The sequence below is a fragment of the Pseudoliparis swirei genome, chromosome 24 (genome assembly GCF_029220125.1).
Source record: "Pseudoliparis swirei isolate HS2019 ecotype Mariana Trench chromosome 24, NWPU_hadal_v1, whole genome shotgun sequence".
NCBI classification, from domain to species: domain Eukaryota; kingdom Metazoa; phylum Chordata; class Actinopteri; order Perciformes; family Liparidae; genus Pseudoliparis; species Pseudoliparis swirei.
Genome location: NC_079411.1, coordinates 18838020 through 18854091, shown reverse-complemented (window position 1 = coordinate 18854091; position 16072 = coordinate 18838020). Strand labels below are relative to the sequence as shown.

Here is a 16072-nt window from a genome sequence, read left to right as displayed (position 1 = left end):
AAGGTGAGGGCCTGTGGCTGTATGCACCTACGAGGAACATGAACTACATCCAGTACCGCACTACTTTCACCTGAGAGTTCCCCCGCTGCTCAGAAAACAGTTGCTTTTATTATTGCTATTGGTTACTAATGAAGTAAGAGCTGCAGCGAATTTGTTTGAATGGGTAAATGCGATGAATGTTGTTTTCTATACTCCCTTTAGATACGGCTGCTCTACACAACAGCCGAGACTGCTTTCACTCAAGGAAAGGGGGTGGTGAAAGAGAGAAAATAGCGTGTGTGTGTGTGTATATGTGTGTGTTTGTGTGTGTCGTCAGGCCTTCAAAAAGGGTGTGTGGAAGGGGATGCGTTTTTTACATTTTATAAATCATAAAATAGTGGGAAGTTGATGACCTAGAAATACTGTGTTCATTTATGCACAATGTCCAGTGTGAGAACTCGTCCTACAGTAGTGCTGTGCTGCAGGGCTGGCAGTTAAACACTAAGTGACACGCACGCACACACGGGCACGCGCTGCCACACTGGAGGAAGTACATTCGGAGAGCGAAAGGTATTCAGTGTGCCTGCCAAGAGCTCGTCTGAAAGCTGAAAAAAACAAACATCAGAGGCCCTCTCGGTGAACACAACACTGATCTAGACGGCTGCCTAACTGCTGACACACAGAAACGGCAGAGATATGGAGCAAACCCTTCAACATGTGGCTACCCAGATCCAATTCCAAAACAAAAGCCCTCTACGTGGAGACGACACATGTAGTGCAGCGTCTTAAGGCAACAACCTTGTTTCCTTCGATGGATTGAAAGACTCCCACACAGGCACAAACACGTGCGCCTCTACTTCTTTCCAAAATACGAGAGAGAGAGACACAGAGACATGCAGACAGACAGAGCGAGAGAGAAAGAGAGCGACATGGAGAGAGAGAGAGAGAGAATGCCCCCTCCAGCAGTATCTAGCTGGCTGTTGGCTCGGAACTGCAGCTTGTGACGCACATCTTTGATTAAATCCATCTCGGCCCGCATGATGCTGCCTCGACCAATCAGACAGCAGGACGGGGAATCCATGCTGCCCTACCCCCTTTCCTCACTGTCTACCCTGCTCATGCTTCCTATTCCATTTATTTCACCTTTTCCAACACCAACCTTTTCTCTTTTCCCTGCTGTCCCCTTAACCTTTATGTAGGAGCCCATTAACCCTTTGTTCTAGGCCTGGACTTCAGGAAGTGCTTTCCAATGACCAAGGAGCTACCGGGATACACTTTGCACTACTTGGTGTCGCTCGCTGCTCAAACAGAACGCAGACAGCCTTAGTTCATACGCACCCTGCAGCTTCATAATGTGTCGTCGTAGTAACAAGGGTGTATTCACACTGCAACTCCCTTATGTTGCCGATGACCACACCTAATTTATCCAGCGCCAGCAATGACATTCCTTCTCTAACATAATCAGGATCGATTTAAAAACCACATCGTCACAAACCTGTACAATAACATTATTCTGTGCTTTAAACAGAGAAGAAGAAATAAGCTAAAATTATCTGTAATTCTTCATGAAAAGGGCTGCTATGACACAAATGTGTTGCCATCGAGGGTGTCGTCTTTATTTAACAAGTGGATCAGTGAGAATTAGTGTTTTCCTGTGTGCACACAAATGAGACGGCAAAACAGCAGCATGTGAGAGACACATCTCATCTCTGCCCTGAATAAAAAAATACATTTACTGAGATGCCCTTATTATTTTTGAGGAGGGATCTTCTCTTAATCTACGAAGGATGGGTAAGTGCTTTTAAAGAGGTGACCAAGAAGCGAATTAGAGAAAAGTGGGGAAACCCCCCTTTTAGATGAAAGAGAGTGGATGTCTGTCAAAGATTAAATGAGGAAAGTGAAGAGTGTGCTGCCGCTCACCCTCACTGACAATGACAGTCAATGAAATCCATACGGTGACGTGTCGACGTTTGCAAGGATGACTAATTGGGTTCCTCCGCTTATTAACCCCTCCCGTGGGAGAATTTTATTTCTAAACTATTAATTGATGGCTTCTAATATATCTATTTACAGATGCGGGGCTCACCAATGATAACAAAAAATCACCACGAATGTGCAAAAAAGATAGAAGTTGGATGAGCAATCCGTCCAACTACATTAAACCTCGGTAACCGTGAGATATCCTCTGAGTAAGAAACCAACCAATGATGCAGAGACAAAAACAGACTGCTCAAAATGATGATTTCTCCAACTCCACTGGCAGAGGTACGCGCAGACACATCTGAGTTAGAGCGGTGTTGTGAAACCCAAATTTAGACTTCCAATGTGGTTGTGGCCGTGCTACTGCTAATTGTAATGGAAAAGAAGAGAATTAAATAAGCATTGCGAATCAAGTGCACTGTAAATTCCATTAAACCTTCCAGCTGAGGTGCTCCTTGCACCAAACTTTTAATTATAGCCCTTCTTCACACTAAATGGTTAATTACACACAAGGAGAGAGAGATAGAGAGAGATAGAGTGAGAGAGAGAGAGAGCAACCAGGTACAGATAGAGAGCAAGTGAGCATAGATGAAAGTAGGGGGTGGAAATGCATAAAGCGCATGAAGAAATCAGATAGAGTTAATAATCCTCCATGTGGAGGCATAGCCGGCAGAACGGTGGGGTATCCCGTTATTGATCCAGAACAACTGTTGTACAAGAACGACTGGGATTGGCTCCCTGAGCCCAGTGCCAGGCGGAGCGGGTTCCCACATCTCCGTCTATTGTCTGCAGAGAGCCACTTTATTATGCAGCCGTGTTCATAGAAGGGAATAGTGGGTGGGGATGGGGGGGAGCCAACACAGAGGCCTGTATGCGCCCCACACAATGGCACATTTCTTGATCCAATGAAAGCGAAGGAAGGAAGAGGCAGGGAATTACAGCATGTCGTCCGCGTACAATAATTGTATACGTGCTGCTGTCGTGATTTTAAAAGAGGGGCGCGATCGCGAGCATGTTGACGTTTGACTTCAGCTTACGAAGCAGCATTTCCCGTGCCTCGGTGAAGGCAGTGGGACGAGGTCTCGCCAAGTTTTGGTCCGAGACATTGCATCACAACAATTTGAGGGGGTGGGGTGGTGGTGTGTGTGTGTAGCGGGGGGGGGGGGGTTTCGCAGTAGGCAATTGTACGTGTGCAAGAGGGAGGGTCAAGTGGGTGTGTCTACGAGGTCCCATCTGTCAGTATGAGTGGAGAACAGAAGCACCCTCGCTCACACGAGAAAATCAAATGGGCAAACATTTTTCACCCCTCCTATCACGGGGCCGTTGCTATAGAGACTGACAGTTGCCTCACGCACCTCCATTTGCCTCGTGACACCCTCCCCCTCCCGTGACCTCTTCCCATAACACGCCTCTTTCACCCACTCTCTCCAATTAGTGACCCCCCCCCCCTCACCCATTTCTCAAAGCCAAGCTCTTTCCTCGGATATCCATCTCAGCTGTGCCTCTCCGGGCTGTTGAGATTATGAGAGTGCCCACTTTATTTATTTATTTTTGGGGTTGCTCTCTAGCCCTAATATCTAATCTAACTCGCTTAACAGGATCATGCTAGTACACCTCCATCCGAGGCCAGTGCCTTGGGCCATCAACTGCCTGAGGAGAGAGGTCTTTTGAACTTGATAGATATGTAGCATGGTGCATGGTATTTTAAACATGCTACGGCCGAAGATGTGGTCTCCCACGGTCAGATCCACCCCCCCCCCCCCCCGCCCCCTGGAAGAAGGACAGGGTTTTTCCTGGGTCTTCGGTGCGCTATGCGCGCGCGGTCTGTGTCTCTCTATCTATTCGCGCACCTCACAGTTGCGTATTGATCAGACAAGAAGACACGCTTATCAACTCGATTACTATTGATCAAAACAGAACGAGGGTTCGGCTGTAGCCTCCTTGAAACATACTATTGAGAACTAGAGATGCACCGATCAGGTTTTTTGGTGCCGAGCACCGATCACTGAAATCAGTATCTGCCGATCCGATATCACCGATCACGGTGTCGATTGAAGCATTCTATTTATTGTGTAGCATTATTGCCTAGGACTATGAGGAAATACATATATAAAGCACCTCAAACATTAAAGAAATTACCGATTTCTTTAAACATTTAGGACTTTTACTTTGAAAAATGTCCTAATTGATACATTAAAATTGATTGCCAGTGATGGGGATTTCAGATATGTATGGAACACATCTGCATCATTCATTTCCTGGAACTCTTGGGGAAATCTATATACAGGACTTTTCTTAACATACAAAAGTCTGACCTTTATTTTTATAAACTCTTCCTTGGTACAGTAAAAGTTTTAATGTGAGCATAATTTAAGCTAAATCTCAGAAACGATCTCTAAAGATACAAAATCAGTTCATTGTTTACTTGTGTATGATTTGTCGACATCTTATTTTGAAAAACGGATGTTGTTTCACGTGGTTCTTTCCGCTAACTTTGCAAAACCGGATGTTGTGTCACGTAAATCCTTCCGCTAACTTTATCAAAACCCTCGCGCGCTCCTGATCGAATGCGTTTACCGTCAACATCAGTCTATAGGGGCTCAGACATGTAAGAGTCGGCTGAGTTGACCCAGAGATTCAACTCTGGGGACGGGGACGCCGCGTGAGGATCCCCTCGTGGTCCTCTGCACTCTGCGGCCCTCGCCGGGTGCATTGTCTCCGTTGCGATGCGCTGCGATTGAAACGTCTCTGATAGTTCTCGCAGATGTTACGTCATCTGATCGGCCGTTTTGAGAACGCCGATCAAAACCGATAATGGGAATATCGGCCGATATGGATCGGCGCCGATCAGATCGGTGCATCCCTATTGAGAACATATTCGCTGACATGCACGTGATGAACAGTTTTTATTTTATTTTATATTTTTAGATTTTTTCCATCGTGGACTTTCTTTTGCCTCAGGCGCTCGGGATTTGTCATAGGCGTTCGGGAAAACGTCTAAGCGCGCGCCCAAATTTTCTCTATGCAGGAAAAACCCTGAAGGAGCATGGGGAACACAGTAGGCACAATGGGGGGCACCACTCATTCGTGGCCCCAATGTGATTTCTCATGATTGCGTATATAATGTGAGCAATATAACCACCCACTGAAGCCATCTCATCAAGTGAAATTCCACTGGCAAGGTGGTTCTGGTTTATATCAAACTGCTGTCTCACAATGGCCAGAGCGTGAGGAGCCCTTTTTGAAGTCCTCACGACACACACACACACACACGATCTGTGACATGAAGCGGCTCACTGTTGGGGGGAGGGGAAAGAGGCATGGAATGGGCTCGCTTGTCAGCAGCTTGTGAGTGATCGTACAACAACGAATACGCAGACAGGGAGGAAGCATTGTTGGAGCTTGTGCTTCCCTCTTGTTTCCTCTCCCTCTGCCCCCTGTCTCTCCCCCTCCATCCTTCACTCGCCTCTCACACTTGACATGCATGCCGTGTGAGCATACTGGGGTGATGGAGGGAGGGGGGTTAGAGAAAGAAATTATGCTTGGCAGTCATAAATCCACGGGATGTAATTCACAAGCTATTCACTATTAATTCATGAAGTGTTTATAAATTGTGGTTAACAGGAGAGAAAGGCAGCCAGACTGATAAAGCAAATTAGCCTCTAATTAGATTGTGATTCATGAAATACCCTTTTCAAAAGTGTTGACGCAATTAATAGCATGTGAAATTGAGAATTAATACAATGCCGGGTTATACGACGCACTGGCGTTTGTGGGCGCCTCTCGCCGCTGAGAAAAACATAACGCCGTTATCGGGGTTTGGGGTTTTGTTGGGACTTTGTGTACCTGTGTGTAGCTGCCCGTTTCATGGTGCGTATGTGCAACTTACTGAGATCTTGAATAATATTTCTCTGTGTGTGCACGCATACAAGTAGATTAGATTGAAATGGCTGCAAGGAATGTGCACGTTTTTTAGTATTGCTCGACGGATACTCGCTTTTCAGATACTCCTCACACACCCTTCTGTTTGTGAGAATATGCATGTGTGTGTGTGTCTTGGCATGTGCATGTTTTTTGTCAGGCAGTCAAGCTGACTGATTGTGATTGCAGTGGTGGCAGAGATTGTGATGAAGCTGTGTGTGTGTGCCCTGGGTGAATAATCAGCATCCCTCTGAGGTAATGGGGACCGGGAGGGAGGGCCCTGCATCAGAGGTCCAGTGTGTGTGGGGTGGGGGGGAAACCTTGCGTTCGGAGAAGCTCCATGCCTAATGGGGGGCAGAGGAGTTAATTCCGCTGCGCCGAGGCTTTATCTCATTTTCATACATATGAACGGGCCCAGATCGTTTACCGCAAACAAATTGAAATGCCTGGGACCACGGAAGGCCTGCGGAGAGGAAGGCGCTGAAAGGTGGGGGAGGTGCGGTGCAATGGGCATGTGCCTATGAATGTCTGAGTGTATAAAGAACGCAACATTCTCCAATATGGGGGGACGGACGGACGCACGCACGCACGCAAGCACGCACACACTAGAGTTCCGCATGAAAACTCATATCACTCCAGTTGATGCCATCTTCCTTCCAAGAGATATTGCCAATGGGAGGTATTGAGCAAACTGAAGGTCCTGAAGGCTCGCTGAACGATTAGTCTTCAAACAGGCCCGCGAGCCCGCTTCACCCCTATTTCCTTTATCTCTCGGTCTGCATGAGCGCCCGCTAACATACACACAATTAGTTTCTCATTCCATGTCCTTTTTTTCCGCACTCTCTCTCATTAAACATACCATAAAACAAATGTCCACGTCATTAGCCCGATTCTATAGCAGCACCACCATTGACTCCTGACAGTCATTTTTGGCACTAGTCTAAAGTGCTCACTGCTTCATTACTTTCTCTCCTCTCTTCTCTTGATTTCTTTTAGCTTTCATCTGGCCCTAGAAAGCCCGGTTACACTCAGTCTCTCTCCTTTCCTCCTCCCCATGGCCCGTTCAGAGATGTGCCCCCTGTGTGTGGGCCTCTCTCACAGGCAGAGGTTTTCAATATTTCCTCGCTTGACTCTCGTCATTTCCTTCGCCTCTCCCGTCAGTGACACTCGGTACGGCCCACATGCACGTGATAACGCTCGTCACTGTGTCGGTTCCAATCAGCCACATTGGGTTTGAAATGAAACGATGAACAGGCGGGTTTTATTTCATTGAAACAATGCAGGGGCCCAAAAACAAATAAGACCACCGATGAGATGTTCAGCAGCCAAACTAAAACCAAAACCAGTCCCCTGACCTCCCTGAACTAGACAATGTGGTGCAGCTGCAGCACAGGGCCTGCCAGAGCACCACCGGGGGAAATACCAAGTGTCTGCTCACTTCATTCAGTTCCAATGTTCTGCAATACAGAGCCAACCTAAATAAAACTAAACAAAAAACAGATGCAGAGGCCCCAGCTCAGTGCGTGTCATTTATTGTTGCCCACATCACACCGTCTGACAAGCACAAAACTCTCACTGGCCATTTGTCGGTTAACCGTCTGGACGAGCACACCAGTGAGCAGGGCAATTGAACCCCACTTGCCCCCAAGTGAAGCTGGGCAGCGGGCAGCAGATAAGACCGTGGTTGTAAGAGACCGCTTCTAGGTGTGAATGTACACAATGAGAGTGTGAAGCAGGGTGTTCGTGGTAAAGAGCATTCATGCTCAGCAAATCTGCCCAGTGTAAATAACAGTAAAGATGTAAAAAAACAGAAGCTCTACACAATAAAAAATGTCTCGTTCTCACCTTAAGTTCTCGGTTTCTCTTTAAATGCTATTATACATACAGATATAGCGCAGGTCTGACTTTATTACCCACTCAAGCGCAAGCACAGTGGCATTAAATGCGTATTCAAATTAGAAGCGGCTAGCTTTGAGTGGAGGCTTTGAAACTTGGAGAATAGTCCGAGCTCAGTCAGGCTAATAAAACTCGCGGAGTGGGGAGTGTGTGTGTGTGTGTGGGGGGTGCTGCTAGCAGACACACAAGGAGGATCGTTTTTCAAAATGTAGCCACCTTGTTCAAATGCTGTGTGGAACCTCAAACATTTTGCACACATTGCATCTTGGAAAGCGGGAAGCCGTTTGTGATGATCAGTACGAAAAGGAAAAGGGCAAAGAGATCGAGGGGATATGGACTCGAACATCTCCTGCTTGGGACCTGGCGCACTTGCTCACAGTCGACCCTTTTGAATGCATTTAGATAGATTTTTAAAGAAAGATCACAGGTACAACCATTTTGATTTATTTTTTACACAACAGAGCACCAGAGGCAACTCAGGGTTATGTAAACATTTCAAGTGGAGTTTTTACAGCGGGGCTCCCTCAAGAGCTATTTTAGCATCTAAAGACGACGTTGAGGTCATGCGAGGACACCGTTCTGTCCGATTCACTCTCATTTCAGCCGAACTCTATGCCCTTCTTTTATTCCACTTTTCCTCTGTCCCCCCTCCCCCACTCCTCTTTACCCACACCACACTCAGTGCGCTGTCTGGCTGCCCTCCCGCTTCACTGCCTGGTGCTACGGGCGTACTGGGCGTCACTCGGCATCGCTCTGCATTAGACTCCACTGTATCTGCTCTGCTCTGCTGCGCGTGTGTGTGTGTGTGTGTGTTTGAGAAACAGAGTCAAACGGCACAATTGTGCATGCATGTGTAAAACTTGTGTCCATCTGTGCACGAGAATGCTAAATGCTGTGTGTGTGTGTGTAATGCATGAATAATGTGTGTGTGTGTGTGTGTGTGTCTTTATGGGTCAGTGTGCTGTTAATCAGAGCTGATTAATGCAGATCAGTGGTAGGAATGGAGTTATAAAAGTAGGGTAGATGAGAGGGGGCAGTGTACGCGAACATGACGCTCACCTTTAGGTTTCTGATCAGCAGCCTGCAGGGAGAGAAGAGAGAGCAATGGAATTAGGAATTTAAACACTTTCAAATCTGCTAATAAAAATGAAAGGAAAAGGTATAGTGGTAAAATGAGCCAATCTTGTTCCAGCCGTTTAAACCTGTTGTTGTTGCTATTGATTTTAATAAAAAGCCATTGATTAGAAAAGGTTTAACACCAACTGTATGTGCCACACATATATAGTGCCGAGTTCTAGTGCCCGCCGGTGGACTGAAAAAATAGATATGCGCAGGTGTGCTGTGTCCGAACTTGTGCATTGTTACCTTTTTCTGAGCGACGTCCGTCTTGATCTTTTCTTCTTGTTTTTTCTTTTTTTTTTCTTCCATCAAATGGTTCTCTTTCTTCTGTCGCTAGCTTCTCTCAGCTGCCCAAAAAGGAAAGAAAGAGAGAGAGAGTAATGAATGAATGGATGAGTATTCAGCTCAAACGTCACAAACTGTAAAATGAGAAGGTTGATTGGTAGGGATATAAAAAAAATTTTAAAGGCACACATAAGTTAGAGAGTGATTAATACAGAGAAAGAGTACAGTGAGAGTAAAGTGTTAAGAGCTGGGTGAAAGACCACAGGAAATGGCAAGAAGATTAAAAAGTCACGAGATTAAAAGGAAAACAAGGTAAAAAGGCCAACAATCTGATAGAATAGGAAACAAGGTATTTTTCTAAAGACGGAAATGATCCGTTTCCAGTGGGAGCGAGTCAAACTAGCTAGCCCGAGGGGCCACGGAAACTAAGTGCTTCTTTTCAGCCCGTCTTTCCTTTGGCTCAGCTTTAGTGACAGCTCCTGGAAACTATTAAAGAGGCATGAGCTGGGCCAGAGAGACCGAGTGTGCGTGCGTGCATGTGTGTGTTTGCTCTTCAAAAAGTGCAATGGACACTAATCTTTGGACACTGGACTGTGTCATATCAAATCAATGATATGTAAATAAAATGTGCAAATACAATCAATCGTCTTCATGCCAGTCGAAAACAATGGTCAATTCCCATCCGGCTTGCACACACAGCCAGTGTGCTTCATCCTTGTGAACTTGAAGGACATGACTTTATGATATACAAATGTAGTCTGACAGTAATTCATCAGGTAAAAATTTTATATTATGATTTTAAAGTGTTGATCAGACAAAACACGCAAAGCCCAAACAACCTGACAGTAAAGTAAACTAAACAGAAAACACAAAGTGTGCCAACACAAGGCATGAAAATGAATCAAGTTGCGAAGGTATGAATGAGCCATTACGCTCACAACGGAAGATTAATGAAAGGCCCGCCCCCCCCCCCACTGGGGGCTGCCCACTAGCGGGGGAGGGAGCTGTTCATCAATCCAAGACAAGTCTGGCAGAATAATCCCCGACGGTAGGGCTATGTCTCTATGGCCGTAAGGGAGAGGAATAGAGAGAGAACGTCGACAAGGGTTAGGCCATAGAGACAGAATGAGTCCGCCACTTGCCCCAAGTCGGTTTGGCTCATACGTTAGCCTGCTACGGCTGTTGCAACGGTACACGTCAAAATGTACACTGCTCTGACCCCCCTGCTATGTTGATTTGAATGGGAATGTCTGGTATACTCCATATCTAATTCTATGGGTTCGACAGACATGCAGAGAGATAGACAGACATTGAACAAGTATTAACAGTGAGTTTACAGATAAAACCCTGGGGAAGACTAGACTAGCCGCCATGGCAGCAGGGCAAAATGAAAATGAAAATCCAATCTGGATTTTCTCTTCTTCGTGGCATGTTTCCCTTTTCATTGCTCTCTAATATGCTTTCTTTCTCTCCCCCTATCTCTCTTACATTCACACAGTGCTATTTTTCATACTGAGGCGTCTGTGTGTGTGTGTGTGTGTGTCTGTCTGTGTGTGTCTGTGTGTGGTGTCATTGTGCTATCTCAGCAGCTTGGGGAAGGCAGCCCTCAGGTAATAAATAGGAGCTCAAATTATGTGTGGGGTAGAGAGGCAGAGAGTGGGGGCGGGGAGGAGATATACAAGTGGGAAGAAACTGTATGCTACATTTGTATTTTTTATTTTTTTATTTTTAATAATTTTATTTTAAGACAAAAGACAATACATAGACATAACACCTAGAGGACAATAAACAATGCAGACGACAAAACAATGGACATAACATCATAAAGTCAGAATATTTCTGGGAAAAAAAAAAAAAAAAAAAAAATACAAAAAACAAACATAATAATAATTAGAAGGAGAAGAAGAAAGAAAAACAGATGCATGTGTACATGTGTATATGTGTGTGCGTGTGTATTTATGAATTAACTAATAAAATAAGAGGAGTGGTGTCATGTTTGTAAAAATATAGTGAATGATGACCAGATGTCGTGGTGTTCTGTTGTATTGTAAATGATAGATGAGGTGAGTTGTTCCATTGAAATATATTCTGACATTAAATTTTTCCAGTGTAAGATATGTGTGTTATTCCTTAATTTCCAGTTCACGAGGATTGTTTTCTTGGCGATAGTTAGGGCCACGAGAAGTATTTTGCAGTTTGTTTTGCTCAGGTTTATAGATGAGATGTCTCCCAGTAAACAGAGTGATGGGGATAATGGGATGAGGCAGCCCAGGAAAACAGACAGTGACTCAGTTATTTGTTTCCAAAAGTGTTGAACTGGTGTGCAGTGCCAGGTGGCGTGAATGTAACTATCCTGAGTATTTTGCATGCAATGTGGACAGATATCTGTAGTGAAACCCATTTTAAACATTTTGTGCCCAGTGTAGTGAATTCTGTGAAGTATTTTATATTGTATTAGTTGTAAATTTGTATTTTTGGTCATAAAATATATATTAGTACAAATTTTGGTCCAGAAGTCGGCATCAGGAGTGATAGCCAAGTCAAATTCACATTTTATTATTGGTATGGTTATTATTTCAGAGTGTGATATTATACTACATATTTTTGAGATTAATTTATTTGAGGAGGTGATATTAATTAACTGTGAGGTTGAGGAGGTAATTCCAAATGTGTGGCCTTAATGTTGAATTTTGTTTGAAGGATGATTTAAGTTGTAGATATTCCAGAAAGTGATTTTTCCTGATGCCAAATGGGGGAATGAAACCAGGGTATTGTGATTAAAGATGTGTTTCAAATGAGTGATGCCTTTAGTGGACCATGTGTGGAGATTTAAAGGCTTATTACCACTTAGAATGTCCAGATTATTCCATATAGGGGTGAAATTTGAGGGTGCAAAAGTGACATTAGTGACTTTGTGGAATTTCCACCAGGCTGTCAGAGTTTCTGCTATTGTTACCATTTTGAAGCAAGGATGGCGTTTGATTGATTGGCTGAGAAATGGTAAGTCTGAAATGTGGATGTCCTTACATACTGTCTGTTCTATGTCTAACCATGTGTTGTCTGAGTGAGTGGGGTGGATCCATTTAAGAATGTATTGAAGTTGGTTTGCTAGTGAGTAGTGAGAAAAATTTGGAGCTTCAAGTCCTCCTTGTTTTTTTGTTTGTTGTAAAGTGGCCAGTTTTATTCTTGGCGTCTTATTTTTCCAGTAAAATTTAGTAATGATTGAGTCAAGAGATTTGAACCAGGAGTGAGTGGGTTGAGATGGAATCATTGTGAATAGGTAATTTATTTTAGGAAGAATTGTCATTTTAACTGTTGCTATTCTGCCCATGAGTGACAGTGGTAGTTTCATCCAGCGGAGGAGGTCGTCGGTTATTGTTTTAAGTAGTGGAGTGAAGTTGAGTGTGAACAGCTCTGACAGCCTGGAGGAAATATGTATTCCCAAATAAGTAATGACACCAGTGCAAAAGGAATAGGTGGTGTGTGGCCTGCCCCATCCCAACTGTTACTGTCTAATGGAAGGATGAATGATTTGTTCCAGTTAATTGAGTAATTAGAGATTTTGGAGAATGTGTCTATAATTTTAATAGTTTCCTGTAACGATGAATATGGCTTTTGGAGAAAGAGCAATATATCATCGGCATAAAGACTGATTTTGTGATGGGTATTGAGTGTTTGGATTCCTTTTATGATGGTATTCTGACGAATGCAGCAGCTAAGCAGTTCAATGAAAATGATGAAAAGTGAGGTTAATAAATGACTCCCAAAACCAAATCTTTGTTTGGGTTTGTTGTAATGATGAGTAGTTGATTAAATTAAACAGTCTGCGTGTTTGTATTTATTTTTGATGTCACCATGAGTTGCTAAGGACAAGAGGCTACACCCAAATGAATACTCTCCGTGCACATGAGCGGTCGGAAACCATCTCCGTCCATGCTAACGCGCCTGAAAATGCACATTCTGTGTTGCAAATTGTGCAAATAATAGCGTGCCTTCCTTATGTAGACAGTAGTAGTATTGTGAAATGCAGACCGCAACAGCATCTAGCAGAGCCTCCCACGCTGAATTAACCACCAGCAAGCGAAGCTGATGACATTTGTTTTCTTTCGTCATCGGGGTGTGACGACTCGGAAACTTCATGACTGATGAGATCCAATCAGGAGGATGCAAACGTGAATCGAGGTCAGCAGCATTGTTTTCAAAAGTCTGTATTTCGGTGGTCAAAAACTGTTTAGTGCTGACGCTATATAAAGCTTATGCCCCCCAGATGATAGTGAATCTATCCTATGTGGTTAAAACTAGCGCTGTCAGAAAGGACAGGGAGAAGGATATTTAGTATCCATCTCGTTCCAGAGATGTCAATAAAACATAGACAGCCTTCAGTTAAACGGCTGTGTTCTTGTTATTCACCATCATGTTGGGTGCACCCTTATCGAAAACTCTATCACTTTTGAGCAGACAGAGCCAGTGTCAAACTTAGCTTCCCTGCTGATCTCCTCTGCCCCAGATACAACCGTACCTTCAACACATTTCCTCCTGGGTTTGACTAAAGTAAAATATAATCTAATCTAACCTGCCTCCCCCGGTCTCCCTGCCTCTCACTCAGTATTGCCAACACTAGCACCTCCTCAGCTATGACCCAGGGGCGTCCCTGTGCTGCCGTCCAGCATCAGGTTCACCCTCACTGCAAGTATGACGCTGCAATTAGGCAAAATATGTCATTTAGTTTCTTCCTCACATTAAAGAGGCTTAGATCACGACAGCCAGCGGAGAAAGAAACTAATGCAAAGATAGCTCTGTGGTACATTCAGCCAAACTCGAAATCCAAAGGCCAGCCTCGATTAAAAGTAAGGATGATTTGCTTCGCACGAATGCATTGCCGTTCTCAACACGCCGTGTCAGCCAGCTCATCGATATGTCCAAGGTGCAGCTGTGTGTTGTCCCAAGACCAAAGTAGCAACTCTATGCAACGCTGGCAGTTGCTGGTACAGTTGCTGGCAGAGGTTTACGGTTGGCTCTGTAACCCCCTCACATTATCAGACAATGCGGGTCGAACACGGTACCGACCAAGGTCACAGACCAGACTTCTTTGCTGAATGTTGGGAGGGGTGAATGGGCGGGAGGACAAATCAGTTCAAAACTTTTATAGTCTAAGCACGGCGTTACCGGCTTTTCTTAAGAATACAAACTCGAGTAGGAAAACATCCCGAAACTGGGGCAACTGGGAAATTGTGAAGAAAGTGCATCATGAGGCAGTATCCTCTCTTCAAGTGCAGCACACATCCACTTCATATCCCTGAACTATAGGGCTTTAAGCTATAGAGGGGGAAGCATGACAACAGGAACACACTGTACTGGAACGAGGGGGACTGGAAACACACAACGCACACAAACATAAAATACACACACACACACACAGGGAAGCTTGATGTACTCAACCAGGAGGCAGTCTGTCTAATGCCTGCCTTTTTCTGCCAAGGATGCAGAGGAGAGGGAGGTGGGAGGAGGAGAAGGAGAGATGGGAATCGAGGGGTGGGATAAGAAAACGGGGAAAAAAACAGCGGAGGATGAAAGCAGACGCTGAGCAACACCAATTAAGAACGACAGCCGCCGGAGTACCAGACAGGGCACATAGAGAGAAAGAAGAGAGACTGTGCTGGAAGAGGGGGAAAAAGAGAAAGAATCCTCACTGGAGAAATGGAGGGTTTGGGGGGGGAGGGGGGGACAGAACATCGTACTATTGAGGCTGGCAGATGAGGAGAGATGGGAGGATGTGAGGAAGGGAGGGTGGAGGGAAGAGAAAGAGGTGCACCGAAATATCTGTGCGCCTTGATCGCTACTATCTAGAGATGCAGAAGAGCGAGGGGTGATGGGAAAGCCATGTAAGGGTGATAGAACAGAGGGGGGTGTAGAAAGAGCTGCGCTGGTGTGACGAGGGAGCGAGACAAAAGAAGAGGGAGAGACAAACCGGGAGAGAACTCGAAAAATAAGGGGAGGCTGGAAGAAAAACATGTAGCGCTACGTGTTCAGATTCAGGCTGTCCGATCAACCGCAGACACAACTCCAATCACAAAGGACAGGCGGGGTTGGGGGTGGGGGGGTTATATGGTCCGGTCCGAGGTGGACACAGACTGTGGTGAATCCACTCCGCCAACATCACCATCCAGCCAGCCTCCCCATTCCTGTGGCGTCAGAGAAGCCACAGAGGTCTCCAGAGCCCTATTACATGGAACATTATCCTCCTTACCTGGGGAATGATTCCTCAAAAAACTACAGACCTCAACCTCTCCCCACAAATGTCTGTGGCCGTGCCATTCGTGTTTACTCGGCCTGAACGGCTTGTGGGGGGAGGAGGGGGTTGATAAGCAAACAATAACAATGTCGTTGTGCACGTTTCCACGCCAACAGCCCCGCCTGACACGCTTTGGTTTTTGCGAACGTTCGGCGCATACCAGCTCAATTTACACCAGGTGGAGACATACTACGGCACATGGTATTGCTACTAGGCCGGACCTGCTCAATGAACTGTGGACAGAAAAATTCTTGGTCTGTCGGAATCCGGAGGCGAGGGACTGATCGAGGGCGACCGGGTGGGCGCCTAGCGGCGACGCGCAACGAGAGGAGAGAAAAGAGTCAAAGGATCTGTTAGGTTGTAATAGTTTATTTTGATAACATCTGCAGAGGTCTTATGTTTTAAATTAATACATATAGAAAGATATAATAGAAAATATTAGGGAGAATATTGATATTGTTATTAATGTATTATGAAGCATAGGGGTAACGTTTACTCTATGCAAATGTAAATGGCAAGAATTAATGTATATTGCATGAGAGTGACTGTATGTTAGTATTATAGATTGACGAGGCCGGTTGAATTCCATGTAGTGACTTA

General features: G+C 45.1%; 1 protein-coding gene across 1 annotated transcript in view; it reads right to left on the bottom strand.

Moving 5' to 3' along the window:
* Positions 1 to 16072, bottom strand: part of LOC130189951 (trinucleotide repeat-containing gene 6C protein-like) — a 59518-nt gene that overhangs the window by 37630 nt on the left and 5816 nt on the right. The window contains exons 2-3 of the mRNA XM_056408988.1: positions 9142 to 9242; positions 8836 to 8857 (exon numbers count right to left, since the gene is read on the bottom strand). Coding sequence (XP_056264963.1) covers positions 8836 to 8857; positions 9142 to 9204 — 85 coding nt within the window. The 5' untranslated portion in view covers positions 9205 to 9242. The remainder of the gene's footprint in view (positions 1 to 8835; positions 8858 to 9141; positions 9243 to 16072) is intronic.